The 11,981-nt window shown below is 49.4% G+C and overlaps 3 protein-coding genes across 10 annotated transcripts; 2 read left to right on the top strand and 1 right to left on the bottom strand.

Annotated features, from left to right (window-relative positions):
• The first annotated feature begins 1,230 nt into the window (after nt 1–1,230).
• SERF2 (small EDRK-rich factor 2) lies at nt 1,231–2,993 on the top strand. Of its 2 annotated transcripts, none has more exons than XM_012442146.3 (3): nt 1,231–1,335; nt 1,926–2,034; nt 2,634–2,993. In XM_012442146.3, the coding sequence occupies exons 1-3, from the start codon at nt 1,329–1,331 to the stop codon at nt 2,917–2,919; spliced, it is 402 nt and encodes a 133-aa protein (XP_012297569.1). In that variant the 5' UTR covers nt 1,231–1,328; the 3' UTR covers nt 2,920–2,993. The 2 variants fall into 2 exon arrangements, with proteins under 2 accessions (XP_012297569.1, XP_012297568.1); XM_012442145.2 differs by having other exon boundaries at nt 2,657–2,812.
• Nucleotides 2,679–8,882, bottom strand: SERINC4 (serine incorporator 4). 3 transcript variants are annotated; one of them, XM_012442142.3, is made up of 12 exons: nt 8,244–8,882; nt 7,672–7,848; nt 7,318–7,496; nt 6,768–6,847; nt 6,561–6,654; nt 6,095–6,306; nt 5,808–5,903; nt 5,578–5,704; nt 5,106–5,178; nt 4,642–4,690; nt 4,342–4,495; nt 2,679–4,166 (listed from the first exon to the last, which is right to left on the bottom strand). In XM_012442142.3, exons 1-12 carry the CDS (start codon nt 8,343–8,345, stop codon nt 3,944–3,946), a joined length of 1,566 nt encoding a protein of 521 aa, XP_012297565.2. In that variant the 5' UTR covers nt 8,346–8,882; the 3' UTR covers nt 2,679–3,943. The 3 variants fall into 3 exon arrangements, with proteins under 3 accessions (XP_012297565.2, XP_064222059.1, XP_021528802.1); XM_064365989.1 differs by lacking the exons at nt 6,095–6,306; nt 7,672–7,848; nt 8,244–8,882 and having other exon boundaries at nt 6,768–7,404; XM_021673127.2 differs by lacking the exons at nt 6,561–6,654; nt 6,768–6,847; nt 7,318–7,496; nt 7,672–7,848; nt 8,244–8,882 and having other exon boundaries at nt 6,091–6,246.
• On the top strand, nt 5,400–10,235 carry HYPK (huntingtin interacting protein K). Of its 5 annotated transcripts, none has more exons than XM_012442143.3 (5): nt 5,645–8,061; nt 8,419–9,136; nt 9,483–9,538; nt 9,869–9,920; nt 10,064–10,235. In XM_012442143.3, the coding sequence occupies exons 2-5, from the start codon at nt 8,951–8,953 to the stop codon at nt 10,157–10,159; spliced, it is 390 nt and encodes a 129-aa protein (XP_012297566.1). In that variant the 5' UTR covers nt 5,645–8,061; nt 8,419–8,950; the 3' UTR covers nt 10,160–10,235. The 5 variants fall into 5 exon arrangements, with proteins under 5 accessions (XP_012297567.1, XP_012297566.1, XP_064222062.1 ...); XM_064365992.1 differs by having other exon boundaries at nt 5,645–7,466; nt 7,717–9,136; XM_064365993.1 differs by having other exon boundaries at nt 5,645–7,466; nt 7,720–9,136.
• The last annotated feature ends 1,746 nt before the right edge of the window (nt 10,236–11,981 follow it).

An 11,981-nucleotide genomic window follows, 5' to 3' on the forward strand; every position in this document is an offset into this window, starting at 1 on the left:
ACACAAATTAACATCTACAACCAATCCTTTCCTGTGATATTTCCTAAGCATTTCTCCTTTAACCCGTTAATTCCTCAGGTCTGGTGGAGAGTTTTGTAAACACATTAATGGAACCGGGAATGAGAATGAGTTTAATTTTTGCTTCTTGTCTTATTCCAGGGGTTTTGTTTTGTTTTGTTTTGTTGTGTTTTGTTTTGAGACAGCGTCTCTCTCTGTCACCCAGGCTGGGCTGCAGTGGTGCGATCTCGGCTCACTGCAACTTCTGCCTCCCGGGTTCAAGAGATTCTCCTGCCCCGACCTCCTGAGTAGCTGGGATTACAGGCATGCACCACCACATCCAGCTAATTTTTTGTACTTTTAGTAGAGACAGGGTTTCACTGTATTAGCCAGGATGATCTCCATCTTCCGACCTCGTGATCCACCAGCCTCGGCCTCCCAAAGTGCTGGGATTACAGGTGTGAGCCACTGCGCCCGGCTAATTTTTGCTTTTGGTCTTATTCCAGGGTCTTAATACAAAACCAGGTGTGGCTGGTGGAGATGACACAGTGAGGAAAGGTCCAGAGGGGAAAAGCGGACATAATTTGTGCATTATCTAATCTCAGCCACTGATCCAACTCCATAGTCTGTGACTTTTGGAGTTCTCCAGTATTTCCAAGTTGCATCTTCACATTTAAAGTTTCTGGGGGAAAACGAGCAGGGCAGATTTTTAGGAAATACCAGATGTGGCAGGGGCGTGGAAGGGGACAATGGGAATAGAAGCAGGTTTCTTAAGTTGTGTTTGTACTAGATTTTAAGCGAGCTGAGAACAACTCGCGTTCAAGTAAGCGGCTGAGAGGTGGTCCTAAGTAAGAACAAGTTTAGTCGTGGAGTACCCGTAACACAGAACTGGCTTAAACCTCACCCTCCATCTCCCGGCGCTCCTTCAGGGCGACTTTGTCAGTACCCCAAACTGTCCCCGCATGAGGTCACTCTGCCTGGTCACGTGCTCGAGCCCGCTGGAGCGCCACATCGCCAGCCGCACCCCTCCACCCCTACCCTGCCCACGTGAGCCGGCCTAGTTTCTCCAGGCCCGGCCCTACGCCTAGCTAGGGAGGCCCCGCCCCACGCTGAGTGCTCCGCCCTCGACTCTCAGGCCCTTACCCACTCCGGCTCTAGCACGGCCCGTGGGCCCACGTGTTTTTTCTTGTCCAATGGGAGCCGGCGTCCGGGTGCGAAGGGGCGGGGAGGAAAGGGACGACTGCGTTGCGTTGCGAGAAGGGGGCGGGACCTGCAACGTCGGACAGAACGAGGGGACGTAACGGAGGGAGGTCGGAGCCGCTGCCGTCGCCATGACCCGTGAGCATCTGGACCCCTTCTCCTTGCCCTTTTCTTTCCCTTCACCCTAAACATCGCCTCCGAGTCGCCAGCTTTGACCTTCCGTAGCTTCCCTGGCGAGGTCTTTTTCTGGGCGCGCTCTGTAGCCACCCTCACACTCGGTGCCCGGAAATCAAGCCTTTTGCCCACAGTCACTTCATGGGACCACCCCCCCCCGCGTTAGGCATAGGCCCTCCCGGACCATCCGCGGTGTGAGGAGAAGCCCCCTGTGATAGGCCCAGAGCCCCCTACTTCACAAGCCAGCCCATCCCCCACAGAGACCCAAACCGTCCCCACAGACCCTGCCAGCTGTTTGGGCCCCACGCCGCCCCAAATCACGCCTCCAGCTGGCTTCTCGGGACCTCTTCTCTCCACCCCGCATTTTGAGTTGGCCCTTGGCAGATTCGCCACTCCCCCCTACCCTAAGCAGCCTGGGCCTCAAAGGGGGCCGGTGTCGGGGCCGGGGGATTGAAGTGCCGTTGGATCCTGCTGCTGGCCGCACTGGGGTAGAAGGGTTGCCGGTGTGTGGGCAGAGCGGCCCCCACGTCTCACCTTTAATCTTCTTTCCTTAGGCGGTAACCAGCGAGAGCTCGCCCGCCAGAAGAATATGAAAAAGCAGAGCGACTCGGTTAAGGGAAAGCGCCGAGATGACGGGCTTTCTGCTGCCGCCCGCAAGCAGAGGTAGCCCCAGGGAGGGGAGGGAAAGGGACGGTGGAGACCTGGGTTAGACCAAGGATTATAGCAGGAAAGAGCTATCTCAGGGCTTGAATCTGGACTAGTCGTGAGGAGCAGAGTGCATTGCTTCCTCTAGGGTTTTATTTCCTCCCCACCCTCCAAATTGTTAGCTTACAGCCTTACAGGAAAGGACGGGGGCGGGCGACTGCCCTCAGTCTGATTTCTGAGCGTGCCTGGGTTTGACCTTAAGGGCAAGGGCAGGGAGCTTCACATTTCAATTAAGTTGTGGTTATGACAGCCCAGTACTTTGGCCCTTCTTGCTGTTCGGTTCTCCTCCCTTCTCCCAACCTACTCACTGGTGTTGTTGGGTGTGGTACTCAACACAGAATAGAGAGCCTTGGGCCGGTGTCGCCAGACTTCTGACCCTTTGGGCAACAGCCAGATGGAAACTGGTTGCCTTTTGAGCCTCAGCTCTCTTCCTCTTGTTCTCCTAGGGTGGGAGTGCAGCAGCCAAACGCTGAGCTTAGTCCCATCCACTTCCATCTTATCCTTTGTGCCCTTCATCCCCCTGCATCTTGTCCTTTTTGCCCTCTGGTACCTCCCAGTGCCCCATCATCTCTACCCCCAGGGACTCGGAGATCATGCAGCAGAAGCAGAAAAAGGCAAACGAGAAGAAGGAGGAACCCAAGTAGCTTTGTGGCTTCGTGTCCAACCCTCTTGCCCTTCGCCTGTGTGCCTGGAGCCAGTCCCACCACGCTCGCGTTTCCTCCTGTAGTGCTCACAGGTCCCAGCACCGATGGCATTCCCTTTGCCCTGAGTCTGCAGCGGGTCCCTTTTGTGCTTCCTTCCCCTCAGGTAGCCTCTCTACCCCTGGGCCACTCCCGGGGATGAGGAGGTTACCCCTTCCCAGTGTTTTTTATTCCTGTGGGGCTCACCCCAAAGTATTAAAAGTAGCTTTGTAATTCCTTGAGCGCCTGGTTTGACTGGGGACTTGGGGGGATGGGGTTGGAGGAATGACTGCCCTTTCCCACCAAAAAAGGAGAACTCTTTAGACTCAGATTGTGGTTATGTAGACTTAATAAGTGAAACATCACAGAAGAAGCCTTTATTATACAATGACAACCAAACAAGTACTCCGGATATGTGGTAGAGGAATCCTCTAAGAACCAGAGAGACTTCTTTTCTGTGATTTTTGTTCCCCACCTTTGAACACCATCTCTGGGATGGAGTTGGCCTAAGAGTGAAGGCTGCAAGATCTGTGTTTATGCCTCTCTTCCTCATTCTTCCTCAGTTTGTTCGTCTGCTTGAAAATTGGCCAAAAAATCCTGCTGCTCACTGACTTTCCGTGGTCAGATGCTGTCAAGTGTTAACATTCTCTTCTGTCATTCCTCATGGAATGAGGGTGGTTTTTGTCTTCCCGCTTCCCTTGACCTCAAGATCAGGATTAAAGCCTGGGGTAGCCTCTGCTCCTTTCTTCCTATGCCCTGGTTTGTTCTGTGGTTCTGGGCTTCTTATATCCCTGTGCCCAGGGCTGAACTGCTTATTTTCCTTTCTCCAAGGGCAGAGTTGTCTTCAGTCCCTGTTGGTCTTTCCCCACCCCCACTTCCAGCCCAAGAGCCAGGAAAGGGCTGGTGCCACACTGTCTGCTAAAATCAGCAGTGGTTCCTGAGCTGCTGGTTTGGGAGTTAGGCTCTTGAGCTGGGATGCAGATATAACAGTAGCTCCAGTGAGTCAGACACTGCCCAGCGCATTAGAGTGTGTTTGACCACTTCTTCCAGTTCAGACATAGTACTGACTTCAGCCTAAAGGGAGATAACTCCCCATTGTATCCTTGATGTATTGAGCTGGGCTGGACAGCTCCCCTTGAGCCAACTCTGGGAGTACAACGTCGGGGGAACCCGTTTGTGAAAGGGACTTAGACTGGAGGATATTTGTTATCTGGGGATACGATGCAGTGGCGGTGTCGCCTTCGTCGTCTGAAAATAAGGGGCTGGGGTTTCTGGGTGGGGGACCAACAGAGTGGTGCCAGTAGCAGCCCCAGATAGAGGAGTACACAGGCCCAGCATGAGGCAACCTTGACCCAGAAGGTGGCCCAGCTACCCTTGGTGAAGGTCTTTTCCAGTTCTGCTCCCTCATAGCTGTGTAACCAAAGGCTCTGGTTAGAGAATATGAAGGGCCTTAGCTTTTACACCCATTCTACCTCGTCACCAAAAATAATGGCAGACCCATGTGTATCTGGAATGGCCTTGAATTGCTCTTTCTGTAAAATAGCTAGATCTTCAGGAGAGTATCTAAGGCCCACCTCCATCTTACCTGAACCAGTTGGTAAGGGTAACCATGACATAGAGTGAGGCAAGGAAGAAGACGAAGTGGAAGGCAGAATAGCTGTAGGAAAGATGCTGGACTTGGACTGGAGGAGCTGGAGGGGTCTCTTGGTCAGCTGGCCTAGCAGCCCCACCCCTTTGTCCTGGAGAGATGAAAGGGCTGCTGGGAGCAGTGCTGCTGAAACACCTCTTCCACTCTCCCCCAGCTACCTTCTTTAAGGCTCTTGAAGGTTCTTATGGCACTCCACAGAGATCTACCACTTCTTATGGCTCCTCACTTGATACTCACCTTCGTCTGCCTCCACTCTTTCAGGGCAGCAGAAACACAGTGAGGGCTTCTGCAAAACAGAATGCAGGCTTTGGAATGGTCTTAAAATATGTGAGGGTGTTAATCTAGGAAACTTCCCCTGTGAAAAGATTGGTCTAGTATTAAAAAGTGAAGGCACACCTGGGTTCAAATTCTAGCTCCATCGTATAACTGGCTTTACGGACTTTGGTAAGCTGTTTAATCTTTTGTGCCTCAGTTTCTCCATTTGTAAAATGGAGCAAATACCTACCTCACAGGGTTGTTGTGAGGGTTAAATTAAATGAGATTATGTAAAAGTATCTAGCACAGTTGCCTAGCACATTGTGGGTACTCAATAAAAGGTAATAGCTGCTAGAATCTCAACATTCTGGGTAGAGATTGGTAGGATGTGTGTGTCTGTGTGAGGGAGGGAGGGGTGTTGGGGATATCGAGCTGTTTATCCTCACCTGAAACTCATAGCTGTAAATCTTGACAATCCACAAGGGTCCAAATACCTCAGCCAGGTAGGAGGCCTCATTGCTGAGAAAGAAGAGAGTTCTTAAGCTGGTCTAGTTAAATAGGGATTATCTGGGGGCATTTACTGCCAACTGGTCCATATTGGTAACCCTCAAAAGAGGGTACTGTACTCCCTGTGTCCTTTTCCACCAAAGATTTAGAGAGCCCTAAGATCTTTGCACATATTTTACATTCTCAAATCATTCCCCCCCGCACCCCCCCCCCCCGCCTCCTTCATCTCATACAGATCATCTGACAAAGTACTATTCTTAGAAATTGTCCCTGTTTGTGGGGAACTTTTCTCACTCTAGTCTTGCTCTAAACTTTAAATAAACTATGGTCCCAGACATTCTCCTGACCATCCCTCCCTGTCCTAGGCACCCTCCCTCCTCTCATAGCTCTACCCTTGACAGCTTTACGCACCAAGCAAAAAGCACACAAGCATACATGACGCCAGCACTCAGCATTGCTAGAGAGGTATCTGGTGTTTGGGGTTCCATTTTACTCAGGCCAGGCAGGCACAGGGTGTGATTCTGTCCTTGAAGGATTACTGGGAAGGGACACAGAAGAGATGGTGTGAAGAACAATGAGCTGGGTATTTGGCAGGGGCAAAAAAAGGTCTTAGCATGTAGAATCCAGATCCTGTTCCTTACGTCTCTCTGGAGGACGGCTGGACAGCGCAGAGAAGGTCAGATACATGATATAGCAGCTGATGACAGAGGCTTGTAGAAGGCCAGAGCGGGGTTGCTCTGGGGAGTGAGTATCATTGCTTTAGTCTACAGGGTGTTTCCTCCGTTCCTACCCCCACCTGTACTACTGTCTCCTTGTGGGGGTAGGGAAGCAGAGATTCTTTTATCAAATATTGAGATTAGGGAGATAATGAAACTTGATACACTTTTAAGGCCCCCAGAATCTGGAATGCTGTAGGGCATGTACCCACTGAGGCGGATGCAAGGAGTGATGGAGAGGAAGGAGATGAGGCCACAGAAGCAAAGGTGCAGACTGAGGAGCATCTTGTTGAGCAGGCAGCCAGCTGGGTGTGTGTAGTAGTGGAATAGGAGCATAGCTCCCACACCTGCCATACTGTAGAATCCTAGGGTGGCCAGCATGACAGCCAGGAACCAGCTGCAGTCTTGAGCTGCACCTGTCTGCCTAAGGGTGAAAGGTGGGCAATGACTTGGAGCTCCAATTCTTTTACCCATTACCAACTATTCCCCTGCTCCCAGAAGACTAGTGTGACTCCATCCTACTTGGCCCACAGAGTCATCACATTCCTAAGCTTTTTTGATATTGCTCAGTGGGAGGCTGCGGGACCAGTGCTCTGCCATGCCTTTTGCCTGGCCCTTTTCATAAAGTAACACTAGAAACCTTCCCAGGAAGAGCCTTTAGGGTTAAGTGCCCCTTACCAGTTCTTGTTCCAGGAATGGGCAAAGGCTGTAATAAGCACCAACTGTAGTAGGATGAATGCAAAGCCTCCACAAATGCCAATGTAATGCCAGGCTGCAGGTGGAAACCAGTGGAAAAATGTGGTCAAATCATTACTCCTCTTCTTACCTGCTTGTTATCTTAGAAAACTATACCTACTCCTCCCAAGAGTGTGGGAGGGAGATTACCTGGGAAGAGATGCTCATCAGGAATACAGAAGGCAAGGGCACAGAGACCTAACAGGAACAGCAGCTTGAGGAGCCAGAAGCTGGTTAGGAGGGAGAGAGAAAACCAGACTCAGGAGAAAAGGCAAAGAAGAGTGAAGACTGCCTATGGGGAAAGGCAAGAGAGCAAGCAAAAATATAGGAAAGCAGACAGACGAGACAACTGAGGAACCGATCCCAAATGAGGGGGCTGGGACAGGCCTATTGCACCTTATTCCAAATTCTAACTCAAAGATACTTAAACTTAAATAACATCATCTGGGCAATGTTTTACAGTATATAAAGGATTATATTACAAAGATAACCCCACCGTTATCTCCATTTTAGATACTAGAAGGCTAAAGAGGATTAAGTGTCTGGCTTAAGGTCACACAGCAAGTACACTGGAAGCAGGGACTTAAACCTGTTTTCTGTCTTTTTACAGTGCTATTACTTCATCCTGGAATTTCCTTTACCCAGCTTGTGTCTACTTTCCCTCCTCTGTCCCCTTCCCACCCAGAAAGTACACACAAACCTATTATGCAGCTGTGCCCTCGGGCTGGTGGGGGAGTGGAGGTGGACCAGCAACACAGCCTGCAGCAGGTGGAAGGTGGCGGTTCCTGCACATACTCGGTACACAGCCCCAGAACCACTGAGCACTGGACAGTCAGAGAGGCCAAACAGGTGGGCACACAACCCTGAGGGCATCTGGATCTGGGAGTGTGTTTGTGAGAAATGGCAGGACAAATCATAATGCATGGAAAGGTACATACTTGTCATGGGGTATGACCACTCATTTGTTTCCTGTCCCCAACCCAAATCTCTTTTCTTTGTCAGGGTTTTTCCTTTTATTGCTTCCCACCTGACAACCTGACCCCCTCTCACTTACCCTGTGTGTCTTGCCCCACACCCTTTCCACTACTGTCCTTGACAGCAGAAGGCAGCAGATTGCTGAGGCCCCCACATGGAGGAAGATGTAGAACAAGCGGCTGCAGGTGGATGCGGTGAGAAAGGGCCACCTAGAGTGGCAGCAGCTGGCACAAGGAGCAGGCCCACAGCAGCACACCTGGGGGTAGAGCAGATGCAAGGCAGCGAGGTGGACTTGCTGAGGAAAGCCTTACGTTAATGTATGTGTGAGGTTAACCCAGGAGGTTGAATTCCAAAATTTCCCCGTCCCCTTTCTTCCTTTGACTCAGGTTCTGTTTCAAGCTGGTTGCAGCCATTTGGGATTGCCTTCCACTGACAACTTAGTAGGGATTTCATTACAAGCAGGCTTGAGGTATCTGACCTTTCTCTAGACCTAAACACCTGGGGCTGGGAAACATGGCTGGAGAGAGTTACAGATTACCAGGGGCAAAGAACCAGAACGACATTATAGGAGAAAAGAGGCCTGTCATTTTTATTGGCTTCTGCAAGTTTTCCTCCCCAGCTTCAGCCACTCTCCCCTTTGCACCCTCTCACCTGACAGAAGGGGCTTTTCACTAGGACACTGCTGCTTCTGCTGCGCTGCTGTGCCAGGCCCAGGGAGGTGCTGGGGCTGGGGCCAGCCTTGGCACCCACCATCCTTGTTCCAGGGATTAGGTTTAGGTCCACCAGATGGAAGGCAGATGAGAGCAGTAGCTGCTTCTTTCCTCAGCCCATTGGACTTCCACTGTGCTGGGGCTGAGCACCGGGTCGCGGGCAGAATTGGGACATCCGGAAGACAATACTGACCTCCAGGATGCGGTAAATGCAAATACCCTGTGAAAGAGTTTTCTCCTCAGGGCCTCACCACTGGGACTACTCAGGCTGTTCTCCAGTTTAGGGGCTGTTTGTCTATCTGGTCTCTTGTGGATTAGCATTCTTAATTGGTTTAGGATTAGACGTCACCCATTCAGGTTAAACGGAGTTCGCTGAGGTGGGTGCGTGTCTATGTGGTGAGGTGACTGTTTCTAGGTTAAGACGGGGGAAGGATGTCGGTGGGGCGGACCGGAGCGGTGACGGGTTAGGTATGACAGAAGGCCTTGGAGAAGACACTATTCAAGCCCTAAAGGAAGTCTGAGACAACCGCCGTCCTCGCTGAAGCTTCTAGAACTGGAGCAGAAAGAAGGTGTGGCCCAGGGCCAGCCCCGCCTCCTCCCCGGGCGGAAGCTGTGTCAGTTGCCGGAAGTCGCCGTGGGGTGGGGCTTATGGAGCGGCGTGGTGAAATAGATATGGCGACCGAGGGGGATGTGGAGCTGGAGTTAGAGACCGAGACCAGTGGCCCAGAGCGACCTCCCGAGAAGCCACGGAAACATGACAGCGGTGCGGCGGACTTGGAGCGGGTCACCGACTATGCAGAGGAGAAGGAGATCCAGAGTTCCAATCTGGAGACGGTAAGATTGGCCAGGAACGTGTCGGAGCGGGCTGAGAGCAGAGGGAGGCTCTGAGGCTGTAGCTGGAAGCCAGCGCCCTAAGACGGGATTCTGGTCCCCATGGCAGGAGGCGGCAGTAGGATAGAACCGAGGGAAACAGCGGTCATCTGAGCCCTCCCTTGCCTAAAGAAGTTTGATAGTGGGCTTAAGGGGACCTCAGCTGCATAGAATGAAATTAAACATAGTACTTGCTACCTGGTAGCACTTATCACATTGAATTCATATGTGAGCCGCTTGTTTTATTGGCTTTTTAGATTATCGGGAATTGTGGGTAGCGGAGCAGTAACTAGACCTGCCTTTCCCATAGGCCATGTCTGTGATTGGAGACAGAAGGTCCCGGGAGCAGAAAGCCAAACAGGAGCGGTAAGTCTTCAGGGGTAGCCACCTTTAACAGTTCTTCCCTCCCCACTCCCCAGACAAAAATAAAAAGCATTATTAAGCCTTTATACCGTTCTTCAACTATATCGCCAATTCCTGCAGATCTAGGCGCCACAACTTTACTACTCTAGTTAGCAGAAGGTCTTCTGGCAATGCCGGCTCCCAAGACTTCAGGGAAAAGGAGTATTAGTGGGAGTTTTGTTTTCAATCAAGTATTTACCAAGATTTATTTACAGAGCACAATTGGGAATGACCCTTCCTGGGAGTTTATGGTGTTGGTTGAGAATGAGGACTAATCTATTTAAATATTTGCAGGGAGAAAGAACTGGCAAAAGTCACTATCAAGAAGGAAGATCTGGAACTGATAGTGAGTAGTAGTGCCTAACTCTAGTGTATGAGCAGGGGAGGTTGTTCTACTTAACTTGGGTTGTTTCCTCAAACAAGTGGAGTCAGTATATCTGGTGGCACATTAATGCCTGGGAACCTATGTAACATGATTTTTTTTTGCAGATGACTGAGATGGAGATATCTCGAGCAGCAGCAGAACGCAGCTTGCGGGAACACATGGGCAATGTGGTAGAGGCGCTTATTGCCCTAACCAACTGATGTGTGCTTTCTTAGGTATACCTACTGGATTAATTTATGGCAATAAATTTTTTTTTTGTCTTTTTTTGCAGTTTCATCATCTTGAGTCAAGTGCAATATATACTATATTTTTTTGTGGGGAATTTATATGTTGGGGAATAATTGAATTTAAGTGACTCATTAAAACCTTAGCACACCCATGTGAAAAAATCAGTGTAGAAGAATACCTTATGTGTAGATGCCAGGTGGCAGGCCAGTCTCATTCACCTGACTAGCTCTCAATAGTATTCAAGGTACATATGGAGTCTCAGCAGAGTTACTGTACTACTCAATGGCATGTGTCTCCAAGATAGTTTATGAATATCTAAAAGGCTAGCTTAGCTCCCTGCCTAGGAACCACCATATATAGGTAGATACAAGTTATGAACTCAGTTCATAGGCCACCTTGAGTTAGAATTTTGGTACCTACAATATGCTTGATTTGGAGTGATCAAAAAAAAAAAACAAAACCAACCAACCAACTTAGGGGCCAGGCATGGTGGCTCCTGCCTGTAATCTCAACACTTTGGGAGGCTGAGGCAAGAGGACAATGTGAGAGCCCTGCAGTTTGAGACCAGCCTGGGCAACACAGTGAGGCTTCGTCTCTACCAAAAAAAAAAAAAAAAAAAATTTTTAGGTACCTGAGGGTTAGAACATGGTAAGACTAGAAGATATTAAAGCTCATGCCTGTAACCCCAGCACTTTGGGAGGCTGAGGTGGGAGGATTGTGTGAGCTCACGATTTCCAGAGCAGCCTGGGCAGCATAGCATGACCTCATCTCTACTAAAATTAAAAAAAAGCTAGGCATGGTTGGCATGTACCTCTCTATGGTCCCAGCTACTCTGGAGGCTGAGGTGGATTCACTTGAGCCTGGGAGGTTGAGGCTGCAGTGAGCTGAGACTGTGCTACTGCACTCCAGCCTGGGTGACAGAGCAAGACTGTCTCAAAAAAAAAAAAAAAGACCTGTGAAAGGTTTTGATTAGTATTTGAATTCAGAGCCATAATACATTCTACATGCCATCTAGGACCGTAGAATTTTTACTTTAAAGGTTAATCAGGGCCAGGTGCGGTGGCTCATGCATGTAATCCCAGCACTCTGGGAGGCCAAGGTGGGTGGATCACCTGAAGTCAGGAGTTTTGAGACCAGCTTAGCCAACATGGTGAAACCCCATCTCTACTGGAAAAAAAAAAAAAAAAAAAAAAAAAAAAAATTAGCCGGGTGTGGTGGTAGATGCCTGTAATTCCAGCTACTTGGGAGGCTGAGGCAGGAAAATGTCTTGAACCCAGGAGGCAGAGGTTGCACTAAGCTGAGATTGCACCATTGCACTCTAGCCTGGGCAACAAGAGTGAAACTAGGTCTCCAAAAATAAAATTAAAAAAAAAAAAAAAAAGGGTTAATCAGCTTTGACCAAGTCACACCTGTTGAACTAGTTTCCTCAACTATAAAACTGTAAAGGCCCGTAAGAGTCTGTTGTATGGATACTTAAATGGCAGTTACAAACATTTCTCCATAAGAATTTCAACGCCTTACCCTCATTCTGACTCTAGGATAATTCTTAGATTATATCCCATACAATAGTGATTTGTACTTATGTTCATCTTTATGTGTTTACCACCTCATAGTAATTATTTACATTCATTTTTATCATAGGACACTCAACTGTTTGCTCATGGAATAAATCCAGATGCTGTTTAAAGCCTGGCTAGTTCCTGAGCTTATTTCTGAGATCAAAGGGAATGATCAAAATGTGAAACACCTTCTCCCTGATGATTCTGTTACCTTTTACTTTAATAGGTAATTAAT

Source organism: Aotus nancymaae, unplaced genomic scaffold (genome assembly GCF_030222135.1).
Source record: "Aotus nancymaae isolate 86718 unplaced genomic scaffold, 86718_ANA_hifiasm-v0.15.2.pri h1tg000062l, whole genome shotgun sequence".
NCBI classification, from domain to species: Eukaryota; Metazoa; Chordata; class Mammalia; order Primates; family Aotidae; genus Aotus; species Aotus nancymaae.